Genomic DNA, 23,336 nt, shown 5'->3' on the forward strand with positions numbered 1-23,336 from the left:
AAGTATTAGAAAGTGAAATTCTCCCACGATAACGTTGGATCTAAGGCGACACCAGATATCACAAGATAAGTGGTCGGTTATACCTCAAACTGTGCGATAGAAGACGCGCGGGAGTTGAGTTTGTTACGGAGACACCACAACTTCCTCTCCTTTACCACATGAGACGCACACACACACATACACATACACATACATAAGGTTGAAACTCGGCCAAAACTCCCTATGAAAACTAAGCATTATTAAAAGTTAGGTTATTTGCTTAAGTTAAATTTGGTTACTTTTGTAAAGTTATCACGATGCTAATATTTTGTTATTAAGTAGTTTAATTTAACTCCTTAATACGTTTACGCACAATGTTTAAATTAAGTAACAAATTGTACGAAATTAATCACGTTTTATAAATAGATTTTAGCTTTCTTTTGGTGGCTTTGTAATCATGGCTTCATACAGCAGAAGAATCTCGGCTACGGACGACAGCGGGTAAACACAATGATAACATTTAATTCAACCTTTTCTCATAATTAATTCAAGTAATAACGAGGTGTGAGGGGGAGGGGGGATGATGAATATCTGGACGCGTGGGAGAGCGACCGAGTGACCCAGTGAATGAGTCAAGGGAGTGAGTCGGGCAGCCAGTCAGTCGAACGAGGCGGCGTGGCGTGGCGTCAGCTGGCGGTGACTGAGCAACCCCCCCCCCCCTCCCTTCCCCGCCCTCCAGATACAGTTATATAAACCGCTAATCTGTTTATACTTGTACACTGGATGATCTTTTCACGGTTGAGAGTAGCGTACTGAACACTGGATATGTTAGCTAATATCTTTTAAAGTCGGTTACGTTCTTGTCACTTCACGGGATTACTTTTCTAGGTTAACTGCCAACAGTATGTATATCGCCTGGTTTATATCCTGCATGGCTGAATAAGTAATAATAATAAAAAGATGCTCAGCACTGCCAGTATTTTTAGAGCCACTGCATATCCCGTTGAGATTTCTTCTGTCTCTGTCTGTCTGTCTGTCTGTCCGTCTGTCCGTCCGTCTGTCTGCCCCGAAGTGTTATCATATCCATAAGTAACTCGAGAAAGATTTAACACATTGAAGTTAAATTTGCTGGATCGTTTTATAATATTAATATTGATGAAGAGTTTGATTGGTCAGCTTTTCCGAATATATTTGGAATAGTTGTGGCTTTTAAAATTTGAAGTTCTCTTTTCAAGGTTTGTTTAATTTACGTACGTTACTTTGTGCTGTATTTTATTATTATTATTATTATTACTCTAATCATGATTTCGGCCAGAATTTTATAACGTACTTTCAGCAGTAAATTACATACAACCATTTAAAAATATTATACCAGCCACACTTATCAGGCGATGCAGTTCTTTGCGGTTGCATTATAATGATATACTGTTGGTATAATTAACAAGATTTCACCACAAACTAGAGACTCGACTAGCTCTTTACAATGAAGGCGAATGCGATAAGTAGCTGATGATACTGTCACGTAAGTTGAAATTGTGTGGTGTATAATTTTGGGGGAAACGTCCATCCATCCATCATAAATAATATACAGAGAACACTTTATTGTAACGCTTAGATCCGTGGCCTTCAAAGAACATAAACCAAAAGAACATTATTAACTCTGGAGGGAATGTAGCGTACGTCAGGTTTTTTTTCTTGCTGTGAACGTTTTTGTCATAACTAAATCATTAGTTGTGGTAAAGTATATTATTTGAGCAGTTTAATGTTAATATACTGTATATATATATATATCCCAGGTGTGAGTTTAAAAGACGATATTTCTAAATTTATTCTTAAGGTAGGTATTTATATTGGAGTAGGCTACAGGATCAGGTTATGAGGACAAATTATATGCAAATTAGTGTCATTTGGTAAGGAGGTTTAATCTTGAGGCGAAGTAAGCTAGGATTGATATTCCTCAGGTGATTCAAACTATCTACCACATACTTTAGCACTTAAATATAACGTTTAGAGATATTTAGTATTGAACTACCATTGTTGACATCGATATTTTTTAAGTAGCTTATGCATTATCGTTGGATTAATTTATATTAACATTAACATCAAATTATTTCTTATTGGTGTGTTAGCGTTAAGAGGGATTTGTATATTATTTCCGTAAGTTACAGACGAAATAGAATCATAGAGACTAATGTGTTTGATAGGATTACATTCGTTGACCTACTTCCCGCCAGCTGCTGCTACGCTAGTCTCTCGGAACCAGGATATTTATAGAAAATTACTTTATTATCTGTGCTATTTATACAACACGATGAAAGAAAGTTTAGTGTAAAGAAAAACAGTATTTGATGTTAACGTTAAGAGATGAGTGAGGAGTTACTAGGGTATTTGTAAAGAGTTATGTTGGCGTAGAGGAAATATGTCATTGAGAGAAAATGGGTAAGGCTTTGAATGTTTTAAAACCGTTATTATTGATATTATGAACTTATATTATTCATTTCTGCATGAAAGCTGGAATGTAATAACGGGTCATGTTGATATTTGTAAAGTATTAATATATTTCAACGCCTTAGGTCTTTCTTAAACGTGTATACTAAAATTTTGAAGACATTTGAAATTCAGCGTAAACTAAACTAAATAATCCACATATATAAGAAAAAAAAAGATACGTTTCTGATTCATTGATACGACACAGCTAACTGATCATTCACCTACACACCATAATACAGGGGAGTGGGGGCAGGGGGGTAGTAATCATTCCTGCTTCACAACACCTGACTCGACATAAATCATTCACACAGAAGGCGCCGACGGTGAACGATGATGCGCCCCGGAGTGTTTGATTAGTCACCGAAGCGCGCCACTGCTGTTGAGTGAACTGGTCCATCATAATTATTTTGATTATTGTTCTCTCTTGTATTCTTCCTTTTTCTCTTTTATTCTCTATTTCTCTTATTTCATCTCACTTATTCTCTTATTTTATCTCTCTTATTCTTTCTCCCTTTCTCTTGTTCTTTCTCTGTTTTTAAGGTTGTGGTGGCGTCAGGTCAGGTCAGGTCAGTAGGTCATAAGGCTCAGACACACACACACACACACACACACACACACACACACACACACTCCATCTGTTTGTTTACGTCACAATTGTTTCACCAGTTGCTTTCTTGTGTGACCTTATTTGAGACCACAACTAACCCACAGCTGTTTTAGTTTTGAGATTGTCGTCCAGGCACTTTGATTTCATGTTTTAGCTGTGGTTTAATGTTTTAGCTGAACGCCTCGATCACTCATCATTAAAGATTTCTTCTCTGGGGGGCTGGTTATTATGGACGTAGCGAAGACTATAGCGTGATTTGCCACTTGTCTGTCTGTCTGTTTGTTTGTTTATCTGTTTTTGTCTTGTCATTTGGTCACGGTCGAGGTTAGTGGATGTCATTGTGCGATCGTCATGATATAGAAAGATTTTTTTTTAAGCTGCGTCAGTGAGCTCTATGTGGTACTGGGTCACTCACTTGGTCATTCGGTCACTCATTCATTTATTGTCATGGAAGAATAGTTATTGAAATCTATGACAAGTCGTTATAGCTGATCAGATGTGACCTTTCCCTCCTTCCCTCCCTCCCTCCTTCCTTCCTACTTTCCCTCCATCATTCTTTCCTCCCTCTAGTCTTTCCTCCTCTCCACCCTTCTATCCCCTCCATCAAATCCTCCCTCCCTCCCTCCAAGTAACAGTAGCTACGTTCCGTTGTACAGGATCACTACACTACAGTTTAGCTCACCCGACACGTTCCTGAAGTGATCGTGTGTGATGGTGATGATGGTGTGTGATGCTGTAGTGGTCGTGTGTGGGGTCTGTGTGATGGTGTTTGTAGCGATGATGATGGTGGTGGTGATTGTAGTTGTGGTGATGGTAGTAGTAGTGATTGTGATTGTCTTGTTTGTGTTCGACCGCCAATTTAAGTACCTCCAAAGTTTTCTTCATCGACTGTTCCTCCGCCAAATCTTCCGTCTGTTATCAACCAAAGTTTTCGTCTTCGAGAAAAAATTTTCCACCTTAGTTTTCCGCCAAAATTTTCCGTCTCATAGTCAATTTCTCCGCCCAAATTTCCACCTCACTGTCATCTCACCTGTCCATACGCTTTCCCACGTTCAGGTGTAATTTTCCCACGCCACAATAACGCACTCCATACGCCGTTATACGCACTTCACGCCACGATACGCCCAATTACCTGCGTCAGTTGTGAGGTGGTGTGGGTGTGTGTGGTGTTAGGTTAAGTTAAGGAAATATATGGATTTTTTTTGTGAAATTGGGGTCCATTAAGACTGGGGTCTATTAGATCTGGGGTCCATAAAATCTGGGGTTCGTTAAATCTGGGGTCCATTAAGACTGGGGCCCGTTCGTTCAGTCATCCCAGTGAAGTCTGTGGTATAAATGTATACTTTGTGTGTCCATATATCTGACTCTCTCTTTAGTTTCCAATATATCGTCGTATTTTAGAACTAGCTTCTCAAATAAACGACTTATTAAATGGACCCCAGTGTTAGTGGGCCCCAGACTTAATGGTTAAATTTGGGGGGCCTACTTGAACCTGTACCCATAAACAAAGACTGAGTGGGTAAGAGGTTGACCACTTGACCTCCATTGATTTTGGGAGAAAGTGGGTCACGGGTGAAGGTCATAGGTGAGTGTGGTTACGTCAGGTCATGCACCCCTTTTGTTGACCTTATTTGATAAACATAGATTCGCTCTCTCTCTCTCTCTCTCTCTCTCTCTCTCTCTCTCTCACAGGGAAGTAGGCCCAAAATTTCCCCAGGTGAGATGCATAAAAGGAAAGATATATTTTATTTTTAATTATTTTCCGGAATCCACCAAACACATCTTGAGCGAACTGTCAACATTGTCACGTGGCAGCTGTGATGCGTAGAGTTGCCAACGTATAGTACGTAAATATTGCGTTGATTTTTACATATTGGCGTAGCGGCTGATGCGTAGAGTTGCCAACCCAACCTAACCCAACCCAACAAAAAGAAGAAAAACCCAGGAAATCAGATTATTCTAAATTTTCTTGAGAATTTTGGAACAATTAATTTTCTTTGAATTGATGGATAAGTTGTACATGAGGAGTCTTAAGATATATCCATGGATTAAAGGTGACGAGTGGTGGTAGGAAGTAGTAGTGTGGTGGATAGTGGGGTAGTGTGGTGGACAGTGGGGGTAGTGTGTGGTGGACAGTGTGGTACAGAGGGGGTAGTGGTGATAGTGGGGTAGTGTGGTGGATAGTGTGGGTGGGATAGTGTGGGTGATAGGGGTAGTGGGGTAGTGTGATAGAGGTGTGGTGATAGTGTGGTGGATAGAGGGGGGCAGTGTGGTGATAGTGGGGTAGTGTGGTGGATAGAGGGTAGTGGTGATAGAGGGGTAGTGTGGTGATAGTGGGGGTAGTGGTGGATAGAGGGGTAGTGTGGTGGATAGAGGGGTAGTGTGGTGATATAGGGGTAGTGTGGTGGATAGTAGTGTGGTGATAGTGGGGTAGTGTGGTGATAGTGGGGGGTAGTGTGGTGGATAGTGAGAGGGTGGGGGAGGAGGGGGGGCATACGTAATATTAATGTTTTATTCATGATTGACTTTAAATATAACGTTATCTTGAATGTTATCTTTATTATCTGTTATCATTATATATTTATCGTTTATCTTTGTTATCTTATCTTTATTGTTTATCTTTGTCATCTTTTATTGCTAATTTAAAAAAAAATCAAGATGGCGACATTATTTACACTGCATCATCATCTCAGTAACCAACATCATTTACTTTTTCATCTTTTTCTCTATAATTTGGTGTTATTATAGAACCGGTGTGATAGAATGTGTGTCAAGTGTTGAGTGAGTGTGTGTCGAGTGTGTGTGTGTGTCGAGTGTGTGTGTGTCGAGTGTGTGTGTGTCGAGTGTGTGTGTGTCGAGTGTGTGTGTGTCGAGTGTGTGTGTGTCGAGTGTGTGTGTGTCGAGTGTGTGTGTGTGTCGAGTGTGTGTGTGTCGAGTGTGTGTGTGTCGAGTGTGTGTGTGTCGAGTGTGTGTGTGTCGAGTGTGTGTGTGTGTGTCGAGTGTGTCGAGGTGTGTGTGTGTCGAGGTGTGTGTGTGTGTCGAGTGTGTGTGTCGAGTGTGTGTGTGTGTGTGTGTGTGGATGCGACATTGTTATTTACTTCTGTTACTTAATCCAGAGCAGAATATTTCTTGTTTAGAGAGAGAGAGAGAGAGAGAGAGAGAGAGAGAGAGAGAGAGAGAGAGAGATATCGCTTTCTGAACAGCTGGAACAAAAATAATATCGGGTCCTCAGAACTCTCCCAACCAACGCCGTGACGTCACTCGCCCCCAGTGGCCCGGTGATGGGAGTATATCCGGGAGGTGAGTGTTCTGGTCACCGGGTCAGGCTCTGGTCACCGGGTCTGGCTCTGGTTAGGTTAGGTAGATAGACCCCAGTCCTAATAGGCCCCAAGCTAATCATACCCCCAGCGTTTAGGATTGGGTTTTAATAATATGATTAGGATTGGATTGGAATATTTTGTTGGGTTGGATTGAGGGGGGGGGGAGCTACGAGGACTGGGGCCTCTCTCTCTCTCACCTGGCTGGTCTGTGGTGAAGAGTGTCTGTCTGCCGCAGGTGAGAAGTGTGTTATCCCGAGATAGACAACCAGTGGTGTTCAGGTTTTTTTTACTAAATACCTCGACCCTCTCTCCCTCTGCGGACTATGACCCAGAAACAAGGTACTAATGTTGGGAGAGTACCACGAACAGGCTGGGCTGGTAGTGTGTAATGTAGGGAGAATACCACGAACATGATAGATGTATAGCAGTGTGTAATGTAGGGAGTATACCACGAACATGAGGTATAGTAGTGTGTAATGTAGGGAGAATACCACGAACAAGCTGGAGAAATGACCGCGAATTGTATATCTGTATGCGTTTGTCTGTGTTCCAGATTCGTGTGCAGATAATGGTATGCTGTAGGTATACCGGAAAAAGCCACACATGTTCTTATGTACTTAATACTCTCAAGTGTTTTTCGTCCAAGAGACAGTTTACCCAGAGAGTTGCTTAAGGTGGTCAAGTTTACCTTCGTGTCAAAGAGTGAGTGACTTGCTGGACTGGTCGTGTCGGCTGTTGTGGATATCTTGTAGTCTTTTTTTGTTATCAGTTCGTGTTTTAACTTTCCAGTGAGTTGTGTGGTTGGAGATGTTTACCTTCGTTGTAAAGTTTTCTCAGTTAGTGATTGGTGGTTGTTGTGTGTAAGGACTGGGGTTTATGTCTGCTACTGGTGACTTAAGTTTTATAATGATAGATGAAGAGTTGTTGATATAAGTTGTCTCCTTGCTTGTGTTCCCTCTCATTAAATGCAGTAAATTGGCTATGGTATATGAACCTAACCTAATCTAACCCAACCCAGCCTAACCCAACCTAACCTAACCTAACCTAACCCAACCCAACCCAACCTAACCCAACCCAACCAAACCCAACCAAACCCAACCTAACCAAACCCAACCCAACCTAACCTAACCTAACCCAACCAAACCCAACCTAACCTAACCCAACCTAACCCAACCCAACCCAACCCAACCTAACCTAACCTAACCCAACCTAACATAACCTACTCTGCCATAACCATTTTTCCAGTTGGTTATCTTCCAGAATAAGATCAAAATCCTATTCCAGTGTACTGTGTAAATTTCTTGACCTCTTGTTAACTTGTGCAGGTAAATGTCGTGACTTGGGCCTGGAAAACTCTTGTAAACTTTCCCAGGTAATTGAACTTTCCCAGGTAATTGCATAGATGGAAATGTAGGTTTTTTTTTCCAGGTTTCAGGTTCCAGGCAAGTTTTCACCTGTGGCTGTAGAGACGCGTTGCCTTCTGCGTTACCGACTTGTCTCTTGCCTGGAAGCTGTCAGTTGTCTTAGCAAGGTGTCTGGCAGGGAGAGTCCGTTTATATCAGCGGCTTGTACTCAGAAGCTGTCAGTTATCAAGCGAAGAATTGTGTCTAAGAGAGTCCGTTTATGTCAGTTATGTAGCAAAATATATAGCCGAAAGAGTGTCAGCTTTGTGTCAGCTTAGTGTCAGCTTCCCAGAGAGTCGCCTGACCAGACAAGTTCGCCTTCGTTCCAGATGCTTGTGTAGACGTTGTGACCAGTTGTTGTTGTAGGTCAAAGGTCACCGCTGCTTGAGGCTTCAGTGTGTGTTAAAAGAGAGAGGGGGAGGTAGGGGGGAGGTGAGAGTTAATGCATCAAGTTTATACACGAACACGAGTATGATTATATAAGGCGTTAGTATGGAAGACCTTGAGAGACAGACAGACACAGGGATTGAGACAGACAGACAGACACAGGGGTTGAGACAGACAGACAGACAGACACAGGGGTTGAGACAGACAGACAGACAGACACAGGGGTTGAGACAGACAGACAGACACAGGGGTTGAGACATACAGACAGACAGACACAGGGGTTGAGACAGACAGACAGACAGACAGACAGACACGGGTTGAGACATACAATTTATCACAGGTTGAGACATACATTGCATATATCACAGGGGTTAATATTAAGCAGACAGACAGACAGACACAGGGGTTGAGACACAGACAAGACAGTATCAGTATCAAGTATCACAGGTGTTGAGACATACAGACAGACAAGTATCAAACAGACACGGGGTTGAGACACATGTACAGACAAAGACAGCATGGCATACAGGGCTATACAGACAGACAGACAGGGGTTGACAAGAGACATGTATCACAAATAATTTCTGCTTGTTCTGTAATAATAATAATAATAATAATAATAATAAAAATGGTGATGATAATAATAATAATATTAATAAAACGAATGAGTAAAGGTTGGTGCCTAAAGTAACCAGCTTTGCCTTGTTGCCTTCACTTGACCTTAGTTGACCCAATAGAGATGACCTCCAGGTGAGAGTGAATTATGGCTCCTACCTGTGCTTAATTGGCCTGATACACCTGTTGGTTTATTTATTTATTGATGTTGTTTTTTTGTTTGTGTTTACTTATGTGTTCTTGTGTTTGTGTCTTGTTTTCTTTCGTTTGTTTTTATTCGTGATATTGTTTTTGTTTGTTTTTATAGACGTTTTATATAGTAATTTATGTGGTAATGTGTTGAGGTTGTTTTTACACACACACACACACACACACACACACACACTTAGTATATCTGACAGTATCGATAATTTACTGCCAATTACCTCTCGTGTGTGTGTGTGTGTGTGTCAGTCCTTCACACACACACACACACGGTGGTCAGGCCTGAGGGTCAGCATCATCACTACCATCTTGTTCACCTTGATTATATAACGGCTCTCCACCTCACCTTACCTCTCCTCACCTACCTGTCGCCCCGTAAATGATGTTCACCTAGCGAGCGGGGTGAACAGGTGACGACGGCCTATGATTGAACGTTGTGAACACTTATTGTGGGGGATTTTGAACACATTTGAACAGATATGTTGCTACTGTGTGATACCTCGACGTGATTTATTGAACACTGGTGAAGAGGTGATATTCTTTCTTGAACATAGGTTAGGTAAGGGTTAGGTTAGGTTAGGTTAGCATTAGTGTGTTTAATCATCAGGTGAAATAAACTGGGTGGGTTAATCTTCAGGTGATCCCGTGTAAACAAACAGTCGAGTCGTCAGAGGTCACCATCTCGCTGTTCCAAATGGTAGAAGGAAATTATTGTCATGAAGGAATGATGATAAAACCTTACGTTCTCATTTTTTTACTTGAGTCGTGATATAACGTAACGTAACCTAAACTCAACCAAAACTAACGTAATCTAACCCTCACCAAAGTTAACGTAATCTAACTTAACCTAACCAAAACTAACCTAACATAACCCCAACCAAAGCTAACCTAACTTAACAAGACCAACTAAAGCTAACCTAACCTCAACTTAAGCTAACCTAACCTGATCTAACCTAACCCCAACCAACCTAATCTAACGCTAATCTAACCTAACCTAGCCTAACCTAACCTAAATCTTAAGTTACAAATTCACAAAAGTATAGAACAACAAAATAAAATTACCTAATTTTATTTGATCACTTGTAAATTTATAACAACATCTAAGGTCGCTTTTATTAATAACATAACCTTTCAATACTGTCAGATGCCTTCACAGTCCCACGAATCGCTATGAGTATTTACAAAAGGTCAAAATATTATATAAAAACAATGGTGACAGTGCCATATTGGTCACGTCTTAGTAATATGGTGGGAGTGCCATATTGGTCACGTCTTAGTAACTGTACCGTATACGTGTTAATGGCCATATCGTAAGTGAAAATAAATAAGGTAGATGTCAGGTATTTCTCAGATAGATGCCAGGTATTTCTCAGGTAGATGCCAGGTATTTCTTAGGTGGACGTCACGTATTTCTCAGGTATTATTAGAGAGTGTTGAAATTACAGTACTTGTGACTCAGGTACTTTACTAATTGTGTTGAGGGAGTGTGTTGAGGCTGTTCACAAGTAGAAGACCAGGAAATACAAGGCAGGCTCTCTCTCTCTCTCTCTCTCTCTCTCTCTCTCTCTCTCTCTAATAATAATGTGTGTAAAATCGTAACCTAACCAAAATTCAACCAATCGACGAATCCTATTCCATTGAGACAAACAACCATAACCAATGAATGCAAAGAACGTATAGGTGTATCATCATTATCAACCAATCAAATCCCAGAACATAAAAAAAATACAAGCCAATGAACGCTCAGAGCTGGAATTTACCGTCAGCCAATCAGCGCCTGTAAAGTAAATTAGCATTACTGTCTTACGTCACACCATCTGTCGAGAGAAGATGATAGTTAGAACAGTTTAATGGGGCTGTTTGGTGTGTTTTCTGTCATTAGCGAGAATTTGTTCGGTAATTAGTAATCTTGATACACAATCGTAAATAATTTCCCGCGCAATCAACCTCACGTATTTGCGCGGGAATCTGACATTATATGGAGATTCGTTCGACTAACCTAACCTAACCTAACTCGAGTCACCATTGTGTTGTGGCTGCCCAGTAACAACCAGTAGACGCTAGTTAAAGGTCATGTACAAAGGTTAAAACAAAAAAGTCTCTACGTGTATGTTATGTAATATATTCTTGACCTATATATGACACGGGAAAGGTCACGGTGAAATGAGTACATAGCATCAGGTAGAGTTAAATGTTTATAACCTGTGATGGCCAAGAACAATGGAAACTGGAATGTGTTTTTCGTCCACACATACATACATACATACACACACACACACACACACACACACACACACACCTTTACTTTCATCCTCACTTTCTCCTCCACCAATATTTCCTTATTGTGTTGTTGACGCCGAGGGAATGCTTTTGTTTTGAAGTAATAATAATAATAATAATAATAACAGCAGCAACATGACTTAGTGTGTCTAGGGAGTTAGAGCTTTGTTTTCCTATTGTCATTATTCTTGTGAGCTGTCGTCTGAGTATTGTGAGTATAGAAGCTGTTTTTTGTGCTGTTTTTATTATTATGAGCTGTTTTGAGTATTGTGAGTATGGAAGCTGGTTTTTTTGTGCTGTTTCTATTAATCTTATGAGCTGTTTTATGACTATTGTGAGTAGGGAGCCGTATTTTGCTGTATATTAATCTTAAGAGCTGTCGTATGAGTATTGTGAGTATAGAAGCTGTTTTTTTATTTTATTTTGCTGTTTTTCCGAGTCTTGTGAGCTGTCAGTCAGTTGGTCAATGAGGTTAATGTGTTGTGGTGGTCAATGAAGGAAGTGGCTAGTGGAGGAGAGGTGTGTTGAACTAGTAGCCGAGTCATCATTGTAAAAGCTGTTTTGTTGTGGTGTTCCCGTGTGATGATTTTTTGTGTATTGTTCATTTTGTTCATAGTTTTGTTCAGTTTGTTCAGTTTTGTTCATTTTGTTCATAGTTTTGTTCATTTTGTTCATTTTGTTCATAGTTTTGTTCATTTTGTTCATAATTTTGTTCATTTTGTTCAGTTTTGTTCATTTTGTTCATAGTTTTGTTCATTTTGTTCATAGTTTTGTTCATTTTGTTCATAGTTTTGTTAATTTTGTTCATTTTGTTCATAGTTTTGTTCATTTTGTTCATAGTTTTGTTCATTTTGTTCATAGTTTTGTTCATTTTGTTCATAGTTTTGTTCATCTTGCTCATGGTTTTGTTCATGTCGTGTTTTACCTCCATTAGTTTACTTTCACTCGTTTGCTTAAGTCATTGTGTTGATGATGGTGATTTAATATGCATAGTAAAACGACTAGACAGACACGGACAGACAGACAGACACGGACAGACAGACAGACAGACACGGACAGACAGACAGACAGACACGGACGGACAGACAGACACAGACAGACAGACACGGACAGACAGACAGACACACGTGGACAGACAGACAGACAGACAGACAGACAATGAAGACAGAACACTAATGGCGATAATTACAACCCGAGAACAGGGAGAGAAAGTTACGTATTATTAAGTAATTATTGGAACTGTAACCTAACCAAACCTATCCTAACCTAACCTAACCTATCGTGGACCATTAAGAGGGGTGGCGTGGGCAGATAATGGGGAAGGCGTGTACTTGGCGTGGATAGATAATAGGGAAGGCGTGTACTTGGCGTGGATAGATAATGGGAAGGCGTGTACTTGGCGTGGATAGATAATAGGGAAAGCGTGTAACAAGTGTCGCGTCCATTAAGAGAAACGTTACTATGAGTTGCGTGTTCGTGATTGAAAGTCTTTGGGCGTCTTCCTTCCTCCTGTTACTTTTCTACCCCTTCTGTTACTTTTCTACCCCCTCTGTTACTTTTCTACCCCCCTGTTACTTTTCTACCCCCCCGTTACTTTTCTACCCCCTCTGTTACTTTCCTACCCCTTTTGTTACTTTTCTACCCCCTGTTACCCCCTGTTACTATATATATTTAAACGTGTTATTAGTAATGCTATTGGCACATAAACATCATAAAGGAATAGTTAATGGAGACTGGTGTCGAAGCTATGTTGTTTAGCGTAGGGCGACTCCACAGTAAACGGAGCTTATTTGTTTACTCTGTGGGGGGAACTATTATATAAGTGTATCTCATATATTACCTCTATGTAGTTGTTGTTTTGGGTGTTTTTACGGCTTAGGACACTTCATTTTATTGTTTATTTTATTTATTTATTTATTTTTTTTATTTTTTTTATTTTCTAAGCTTTTTCTTTATTTTCTTTGTGTTTATTGTATTTTTATGGCGTAGTTTGTTACCTCTCTCTCTCTCTCTCTCTCTCTCTCTCTCTCTCTCTCTCTGGCGTTCGTTTTATTTCTGCTTCTCATCTTTTTTAATTCGTCTTCTTCCTCATTTATCACGACTCTCTTTTCACTTTCGCTCACCTTCTGGTTTTGACTTTCCCCCAATAGTTAATTTCTTTGCTGGACGCTTACGTGTGTGTGTGTGTTTTGTGAATCGTTTATTGTCACACTCACACACACTATCAGGACGTAATTCGATTGGCAAAGACGTCATAAAAATCGTAACAACAATAAGGAAACCCATTGGCTGTGACGTCATATTCACAAACAAGGTGGCATCTCATTGGTTGTGACGTCATATTCACAAACATGGTGGCATCTCATTGGTTGTGACGTCATATTCACAAACAAGGTGGCATCTCATTGGTTGTGACGTCATATTCACAAACAAGGTGGCATCTCATTGGTTGTGACGTAATTCTATCTCACCAAACAAAATATCTTATTGACTGTTACGTCACTTAAAGACGATCTCATTGGTTGTGGCGTCATAAAATCCATCACCTCAGGCATATGATTGGGTGGTGGAGGTGGGCGTTGACTCACCTGGCGTGTGGACATTATTAACGCCCGCAACACCTGGCCGCTGCTACCTGCTTCTGCTGTTGGCGGGAGAAAGTTGTCTGTCTGTCTGTCTGTCTGTCTGTTGCTCTGATTTATACGAAAGGAAAATTACACGATGATGATAATAATAATAATAATAATAAAGTACCTAATAAGGAAAATAATAAAATATGCCCAAATATTATCCAATTAAAATACACATCCTAATATTGAAGGCTTCCCATTGGCTGTGACGTCATCAGAGGCATGGCACTCCTTGTATTAAATATCTCTTGTGATAATTTAAGTCATTCTGGTAATTTAGTCTTGCTAATGACCCCTGGAGGTAATTAGATCATCTTTTACTAATTAGTTGTGTATACCCATTATTTGTGTTAATTACCAAAACCCATTATTTTTCCATACCCCATTAAGCACGGACAGACAGACAGATATTTACTTATTTTTTCTCACACTTCTTCCTATTCTTTTTCCTCTCTCCCTCCCTCCCCTTTCCTTCCCTTCCCTCCTTCCCTCCCTCCTTTTTCCTTTCCATCCTATTTCTCTTCATCTCTCCTACCCTCCCTCCCTCCCTCCTCCCCTTTCATTTCCTTTCCTTCCCTCCTTCTCTCCCTTTAACCCCCTTCCCTTTCCTTCCCTCCCTTTGTCACTTTCTCTGTCCTCTCCTTCCCTCCCCTTTTCCTTCCCCCCTTCCGTTCCATCCTGTTTCTCTTCTTCAACCTTTCGGCTCTCCTCCCCCCCTTCCTCCTGATCATCGCCCGGGGCCACAACATAACACCTTAATGGCCTTGTTTCGTCGTCTTCCTTCTCCATCCTCAGGCTCTCACGTGATTGGTTTAGAAATCTAGAAATCTCACCTGATCACCGCAGTTGATTGGGTGAAATTTTGTCAGATTATTATCGAGTTTATGTGGCAACGTTGCATGTGGGTTCTGTTTTGAGATGTGGCAACGTTGCATGTGGGGTTCTGTTTTGAGATGTGGCAACGTTGCATGTGGGGTTCTGTTTTGAGATGTGGCACCACCGCATTTCGTTAATTTAAATACCAGCTAAGTTTAAATTTATCATTAATATCAAAATGTAATCAGTTTATATTAATTATTTTTTACGACATACATACATACATACATACATACATACATACATACATACGAAAAGAACAGACAAATAAGCAAACACATACATTAACACAAATGCAAACATACAAACAAACAAATATAAACGCAAATTAATAAATACAAATACAAACTAACCTACAAACAAAGACAAACAAACACAAAGACATAATATACACACAGGCAACCACAAAAAAAAACACCAGTGAAAGTAAAATGAAGTTTCAGACACATAGGTGACTTACTGTGTGGCTCTCTCTCTCTCTCTCTCTCTCTCTCTCTCTCTCTCTCTCTTTTATGAATGTAAGTATTGCGTCGTTTACAGTGTATATATGTATGTAATTTGGTATAGAAACACAAAATCGCCTAAAAATGTAGCCGGTATTAACATTAATTAAAACCTAATAATATTTCTCAACTATACCACTTGGAACAATGTTGTCTTAGGTACCACGACTTCCTGTTTGTGTGTTTTCCCAGGATGATCTGTGTTTCAAGAAAGCACACTGGTTAATTAATGCTGAAAACGAGTAGGAACTGGGAAAAAAAAGACGTGTTTACTTTCTAAGCTGGTTGTGAGGGAGAGACAGAAACAGACAGACACTTAGACAGATAATTAATAAACCCAAGAAAGAGACAGGTCGTTTACTGTCCACTAACAGATAGACAGCTAGTGACTGGACTGTGTAGTGAAGGGAGCGGACGTATAATGTAAACATACCAAGCGTTCCTTTAGGAGAAACTTGACTATGCTGCATTCTTTTAGGTTTAATTAACGAGGTAAATAGTGAAAGTATATTTGCTTCTTTTTTGTGTAGGGGGAGGGGGGAGGATTTTAGCCAATTTAACATTATTTTAAGTTTGTAACCCTTGTAAAAATTAACACTGATAATATACTGTATATCCAGGAGCCTTCACCGTTAATATGAAATTTAACACCCCCCCCCCCCTCGCCATTTTCTAGGATTAAAATCAACATCACACAATTTTAACACCGAGGAAATGTTGAATTATAAACAATTTTCTTTTTTCAGGGATAACTTAGACAAGTGATCGACCCCAACTTGATGTTATGGCGGGGAGGTGGCGAGTCATCCACACCCCCGTCCTGCTCCTCCTCCTGCTGGTGGTGACGACGGGGAGGCTTGGTGATGCCCTGGTCATGGACACGTGTGATGGCAAACCTCACCAGGTGACTCTCAACACACAGGCCCAGGCTTATATTGGTGAGTGGTGAGGAGAGTTTGGTGTGTGAGGTATGGTAGTTGAATAATAATAATAATATAACGTTATTGAAAGAGCTTGGCGCCAGAAGGCTGAAAATACAGTTACATATTTGGGGAATGGGTTACGAATTACAAATAATATACAAGGACATAAGTGAAATAAGACATATAGTAACTTAGATGGGGATCAGCTCTGTGGTAGTTGTAAGATGTTGTGGTTGTGGTAGTTGTAAGATGTAGTGGTTGTGATAGTTGTTGTAGTAGTGGTTGTGATAGTTGTAGTAGTGGTTGTGATAGTTGTAGTAGTGGTTGTGATAGTTGTTGTAGTGATTGTGATAGTTGTAGTAGTGGTTGTGATAGTTGTAGTAGTGGTTGTGATAGTTGTTGTAGTAGTGATTGTATAGTTGTAGTAGTGGTTGCAAGAATTGTTAGTAGTGATTGTGATAGTTGTAGTAGTGGTTGTAAGAGTTGTTGTAGTAGTGATTGTGATAGTTGTTGTAGTAGTGATTGTGATAGTTGTAGTAGTGGTTGTGATAGTTGTTGTAGTAGTGGTTGTGATAGTTGTAGTAGTGGTTGTAAGAGTTGTTGTAGTAGTGATTGTGATAGTTGTAGTAGTGATTGTAAGAGTTGTTGTAGTAGTGATTGTGGATAGTAGTGGTTGTGATAGTTGTTGTAGTAGTGATTGTGATAGTTGTAGTAGTGGTTGTAAGAGTTGTTGTAGTAGTGATTGCGATAGTTGTAGTAGTGATTGTAAGAGTTGTTGTATTAGTGATTGTGATAGTTGTAGTAGTGGTTGTGATAGTTGTTGTAGTAGTGGTTGTGATAGTTGTAGTAGTGGTTGTAAGAGTTTTTGTAGTAGTGATTGTGATAGTTGTAGTAGTGGTTGTGATAGTTGTTGTAGTGGTTGTGATAGTTGTAGTAGTGATTGTGATAGTTGTTGTAGTGGTTGTGATAGTTGTAGTGGTTGTGATTGGTTGTAGTAGTGGTTGTGATAGTTGTAGTAGTGGTTGTAAGAGTTGTTGTAGTAATACTTGTAGTAGCCACGGTAGAGGTTCCTGGGCTATGTTTACATTCGTCTCTCTCTTTTTCTCTGCTATTTCCCTTTTCTGTGGTATCGTTATCCTTCATCTAACCTTTCCCCACCTCACGGAGGGACATAGAGAAGGAGAGACAATAGAGAGATAAAGATAGTTGGGTGGTTGACATACATACATACATACATACATACATACATACATAGCTGAGGTATTGGTATATCATTTTGTGATGCTGTTATATTCTCTCCTTTCTCCTCCTCCTCCTCCTCCTCCTCCCCCATCATCCTCCCTCCTCCTCCCCCTCCTCTTTCCTCCTCCCTCCTCCCTCTCCTCCCCCCACCTCCTCCTCCCTCCTCTTCCTCTCTCCTCCCTCCTCCTCTCCTCCCCCACCCCCTCCTCCTCCCTCCTCTTCCCTCTCCTCCCTCCTCCTCTCCCCTCCCCCACCCTCCTCCTCCCCTCCTCTTCCTCTCCTCCCTCCTCCTCTCCTCCTCCTCATACTTACCTTAAATCACGAATTCAATTCCTCTTCCATAACACCTGATAATCCTCCTCCATTCCCCTTTCCGTTCCCTTCCTCCTCCCTCCCTCCCTCCTCCCTCCCTCCTCCCTCCTCCCTCCCCATCTGCTTCTTCCCCTTACACCCTAAACCCCTTCTACTCTCCCACCAGCAACCCTCCCTTTTCCTTCTATCTCTCTTCTTCCTTCTTGCTTTCCCATCCCCCTTTTACCTCCTTCCCTTCTATCCTCTCCTCCTCCCTTACCCTTGTCCTTCCCTCCCTCCCAGGTCACCTTGGCATTAATGGCACCTTACGTGTGTTCATGGCTCGGTGACCTTGACCTTTATATATCACAGTGAGCAAAGTCCTCCCCATACCCACCCCACTCCTCTCCATCCAACCCTCTCCACCCCACCCCACCCCACCCCACCCCACCCCACCCCATACCCACCCCCACCCCACCCCATACCCACCCCACTCCACCCCACCCCTCTCCACCCCACTCCACCTCGTACACCCACACAGCCACACCCATATATAGAACCACCCACACAGCCCTCACACAACCACACCCCTCACACAGCCACACCCACACAGCCACACCCTGGACATGAGTCAGTACAGCGGCAGGGTCTAGCGGGGTAAACGGTAGTGGTTGGCGGTGTGAAAGTTGTCAGGCGCCACAGTACCTGCTCAGGGTCCAGTGACGGCCAGTTTTAGTATTACATTGACGGGAAATTTTTTTGTGGGGGAAAATGTTGTAACCTAACCTAACCGGACCTAACCTAACCGGATCTAACCTAACCGGACCTAACCAGACCTAACCTAACCGGACCTAACCTAATCTAAGTTGACTGTAACCTAATCTATGCTGACCATAACGCAGCTTAACCTAACGTAATTTACTCCTCCTCCTCCTCCCTCCCTCCCTCCCTCCCTCCCTCCCTCATCCCTTGACCTGAGTATCACCTCCCTCCCTCCTCCTCCCTCCATCACTCCCTCCATCATGCTTGACCCTGTACGTACGTGTTTGCTCCTCACTGCCCTTCCTTTGTACTCCTCCCTCCCTCCCACTTCTCCCCCTTTCCCCACCTCTCTCACCCCCTTGTCCTCACCTCCCTACCTTGACGTGTGCAGGTGAAGTAGGGAAAGTGGCATTGCGTAGGACCTTCACCTCACATAAAAGCATTACCACCATCACCATCACCACTACCACTACCACCATCACCAATACCATCACCACCACTACCATCATCATCACCACTACCACCATCATCACTGCTACCAATATCACCAATACTCACCACCATCACCACTACCACCATCATCACCACCACCACCACCACCACCACCACCATCACCACTACCACCACTACCACCACTACCATTCATCAAGTCCATTAAGAGAAAAAACAACATTCTCGGAGGCATCTTTTTTTAAGAATTCATCTGTTTGTCATAGTTTAAGTGACCCAAAGCTTCAGTTAAAGGAAAACACAAAAGTCTTACGAACTATTGAGAATCTTTGTATACCTCAGGTGATTCAGGTACATTGTCGTTCTGAGTCAGGGTGAAAAGAAGTTATCGTAGGAATCTGTTGAAGAGTTTACTGGACTGTGGAGAGAGAGAGAGAGAGAGAGAGAGAGAGAGAGAGAGAGAGAGAGAGAGAGAGAGAGAGAGATTTACCCTATCATCATTTGGCAATAGATAAGAACACACACACACACGCGCGCGCACACACACACACACACACACACACACACACACACACACGCGCACACACACACACGCCACACACACACACACACACACACACCCGCGCCCCACACACACACGCGCGCGCACACACACACACACACACATCCTATTTTTAACAAGTGTGCGTACTGTATGTGTTTATCAGAGTGTACATGTGTGCGGATTTTTACTTAATGTGTACCAGTGTGTGTGCGAATCATGACATTAACATGGGTATATGTGAGTGTGTGCACTTTTTTGTTCAATGTGTGTGTGCATGACCCGTCAAGGCCCTACACTCAAGGAAGTGTTTGGTTGACATCTGACCTGTAACAAGGCTGGGCGCAACACCTATTTAACTCGGGGTCATGACCTTAGAAAAAAAAATCTGAGGTCATGTGTTTTAAGAGGAGTTATTGGATGACGTGAAGATTAACCCCCCCCCCAAGCTTATTTGTCCTTGATTTAACCACACGAACATTAACCCAACCCAATCCAACCCAACAACTTAGGTATCGTTAGCTGGGGGGGTTAATCTTCAGCTGAATCGAGTTATTTGTAAGATACATTGAACACACCAAAGATTACAACACACATCACGCCTCTCATATATCCGGGTCAAGTGGTGTCATAACTCAAGTTTACGTTATCGAGAAATACAAATTATGTTTTTAAGCTGATCTTCAATATTATTTTTTTAGTGTGTGTTGTGGTGTTGTGGATTAAATTTTGAAATTATTTAAGAAACAATATTAGATCTTTCTGTTTTTTGGGGGGGGGAGGTGATAATAGTTTGTTAAAAATTATTATTATTATTTTTATGTTATTGTTACTTTTATTATTGCTTTATTATTATTATTATTATTATTATTATTATTATTATTATTATTAGTAGTAGTAGTAGTAGTAGTAGTAGTAATGGTGGTAATAATATGAATATAAATTATACTTAAGAATATTCCACCAGTCTAACTTCCTCTCTCACCCTCCGCAGGCGTGTTGGTGGGGGCGTCGCGGGCGGGAGAGGGCATGTACGGGTGTGGAGGCTGGAGTAGCGAGGGCGTGGCGTCCTATGAGGCTCTCCGCTGGGCCCTGGCTCGCGCTAACCTAGACGGCGGAGGGCTTGGCTCTAGGATACTCACAGATTCCTTTATCCCCGGCGTCAAGTTTGGTGAGTGTGTGTGTGTGTGTGTGTAGGTGAGTGATTTTCCCTTCTATGTGTGTACGATTTCCCTGTGTCATGTAATTTCCTCCTTGAATGTGTGTGTGTGTGTGTGATTATCATCCATCAATATCCACCCACCCATTCATCCATCCATCCCTCTTACAGGAGTTCACGTGTACGACTCCTGCGGCCACGGAGAGCGAGCTGCAGCAGGTCTAGGAGAGGTGTTCCCTGTGGTGCGTGAGGGCCCCTCCTCCTGCTCCCCCCTCAGTAACGACACCCTCCTGGCCCTGGGCGTCGTCGACCTCACCGGCGTCACCTCCACACACCACAACCTCGCCAGGCTCCTGCAGAAGTATCACGTTCCTGTGGTTAATGTGGCGGCGTCCGTGCTCATCCCAGCTGAGGAGAGGGGCAAGGTGAGTGTGAGAGTTATAGGCGCCAGGTGAGTGTGAGAGTTACAGGCGCCGGGTGAGTGTGAGAGTTATAGGTACCGGGTGAGTGTGAGGGTTGCAGGGTGAATGTGAGAGTTATAGGTGCTGGGTGGGTGTGAATGTGAGACTGGTATCGGGTATTGATGGTGGTGAATTTATTGGAGAAGTTTGTGGTATATGTTTATTACGTTCGAGGCTGTGTGTGTGTGTGTGTGTGTGTGTGTGTGTGTGTGTGTGTGTGTGTGTTTTAACCCGAAACTTTGAGCGCAACAAAATCCCCAATTTTTATTTAGACTAATCGATTTCAAACTTGTTGGTCGATTAATTGTCAATACCACTGAAAATCTATCTATATTCTTTATTTAATGAGGTCAAGAGGTCACTATAGCACACAGACTAACCAAGAGTCATTCACTATAAAAAAGAATAACTACCCTTAGTAAGCTAACCTACTCCTACCCCTCCTCAGGTAAGGTTAGGTTAGGTTGCAGTAAATCGTCATGTGAAATAAACTGGGGTGTCTATTCTTCATGTGATACCATAATTTTAATTCATAGCCTTATTTGAAAGAGAGTAAGTTTATGTTGCAAAACCTAGGATGTCGATGTTGCAAGACGCAGCCTAAACTATTGACGTTGCTTGCAGTTGTAGGGGGAGTGGGGGGAGGCCACTAGAAATTGACGTGGTCCGTTTAATGCAGTGGTGTCAAACTCAAAACCTTTCGAGAGCCAATTGTTATTTTAGTTACCCTCTTCAGGGCCAACACAAATGCTAGATCACATATTTGCAGGATTAAAGTTTACAGCTTCACACATTGCCTTCCCTGGCTTACCAGGAATACCTCATTTGGGTTTGTCTGATCTTAAGTATGTAAAATTCATTTTACTAAATAAACATTATTATATCTATTTCTTTCATAATTTCACGGGATGATAAATTTTACCGCCATCCCGCGGGCCACACCTGACCATCCGAAGGGCCACATTTGGCCCGCGGGCCATAAGTTTGACACCCCCTGTCTTACACCTCACAAAATTGTTGACCAAAATATACTTTTTTCTCAGAATTGAAATTTAAGGGGTTTAACTAATTAAGTACAGTCAGAATAACACACAAACCCTAAATCACACCTTAGAAACCCATAGTTGATGAGTAATTAGCATTGAAAAATGTCAGTAAAATCTTTCAAGGGTTATTTTGGCCACTAATTACTCTGAAATCGAACCGTGAACTATATAGTCATAATCAGCAACCTCGTGAGTACCCATACTGTGATTTTCAGCAAAATCTAATTTTTGGCCAAAAACCACCAAAAAAAGTAAGTCTAATACCTTACAAAATTTTTGACCAAAATATACTTTTTTCTCAGAATTGAAATTTAAGGGGTTTGACACCCCTGGTTTAATATGTTTGTGTGCGTGAGTATTGGAGGCGTTAATAGATGGTTTACAAGGTTAACTGTTATCTATCCGAGCTGGTCGCTTCATACACAAGAATAGAGTGTAAAGTTTGTGTACCGTTACCTGTTCTTGGTGTTTTCTTTGGGTTAGGTTAAATTAAAAGTGGTAATGTTAGGTTAAAATAGGTCATAGGAGGTTAGGTTAGATGTAGATTAAATTTGATATAGGTTAGAAGTGAGATTTAGTTGATGTGGGCTAGGTTAAAGGGGGGTTAGATTTAGTATGGGTTAGTTTAGATTAGTTTAGTTTAGCAGTAGAATAGGTTTAGGTTACAGGTAAGTTAGATTAGATTAGAGATAAATAAATTAGAATAAAGTCGTTTTGGGCCGGGTTCAGGAGATTAAGTGAGTCCCAGCTACTAACCCATCAAAGAAAACGGGAGATGCTGAAGGATAGGTCAAGAGAGGTTCATTCGTAACAGATCGGTCAAATGAGATCCATAATTCCATAATATATTGCTCCTAAGATGGTGGACGATGTGATGTGACTAAAACGATGATTTAATGAGCTGGAAGAAGCTGGATAATAGAATATATTATAAATTATTTGCTCATCAATGTATGTATGTACAGTATGTTTGTGCATATAAATATATGTATCTTTCAATTCATTCAATATTGTGTATCTGTTAATTATCTGGCTGTCTTTATCTATCTATCTATCTATCTGTCTGTCTGTCTGTCTGTCTGTCTGTCTGTCTGTCTGTCTGTCTGTCTGTGCTGCCTTTAAACACCTTTATAGGCACTGGTAGCATCTCTGAGAATACTCTCAGTT

At 41.4% G+C, this 23,336-nt stretch overlaps 1 protein-coding gene across 1 annotated transcript in view; it reads left to right on the top strand.

Moving 5' to 3' along the window:
- LOC121863611 overlaps positions 1–22,484 on the top strand; it is a 48,430-nt gene extending 25,946 nt beyond the window's left edge. The window contains exons 2-5 of the mRNA XM_042362347.1: positions 16,041–16,232; positions 20,498–20,674; positions 20,834–21,113; positions 22,472–22,484. Of these exons, the coding sequence (XP_042218281.1) occupies positions 16,079–16,232; positions 20,498–20,674; positions 20,834–21,113; positions 22,472–22,484 (624 nt within the window). The 5' untranslated portion in view covers positions 16,041–16,078. The remainder of the gene's footprint in view (positions 1–16,040; positions 16,233–20,497; positions 20,675–20,833; positions 21,114–22,471) is intronic.
- The last annotated feature ends 852 nt before the right edge of the window (positions 22,485–23,336 follow it).

The sequence above is a fragment of the Homarus americanus genome, unplaced genomic scaffold, assembly GCF_018991925.1.
Source record: "Homarus americanus isolate GMGI-L3 unplaced genomic scaffold, GMGI_Hamer_2.0 scaffold40248, whole genome shotgun sequence".
NCBI lineage: Eukaryota > Metazoa > Arthropoda > Malacostraca > Decapoda > Nephropidae > Homarus > Homarus americanus.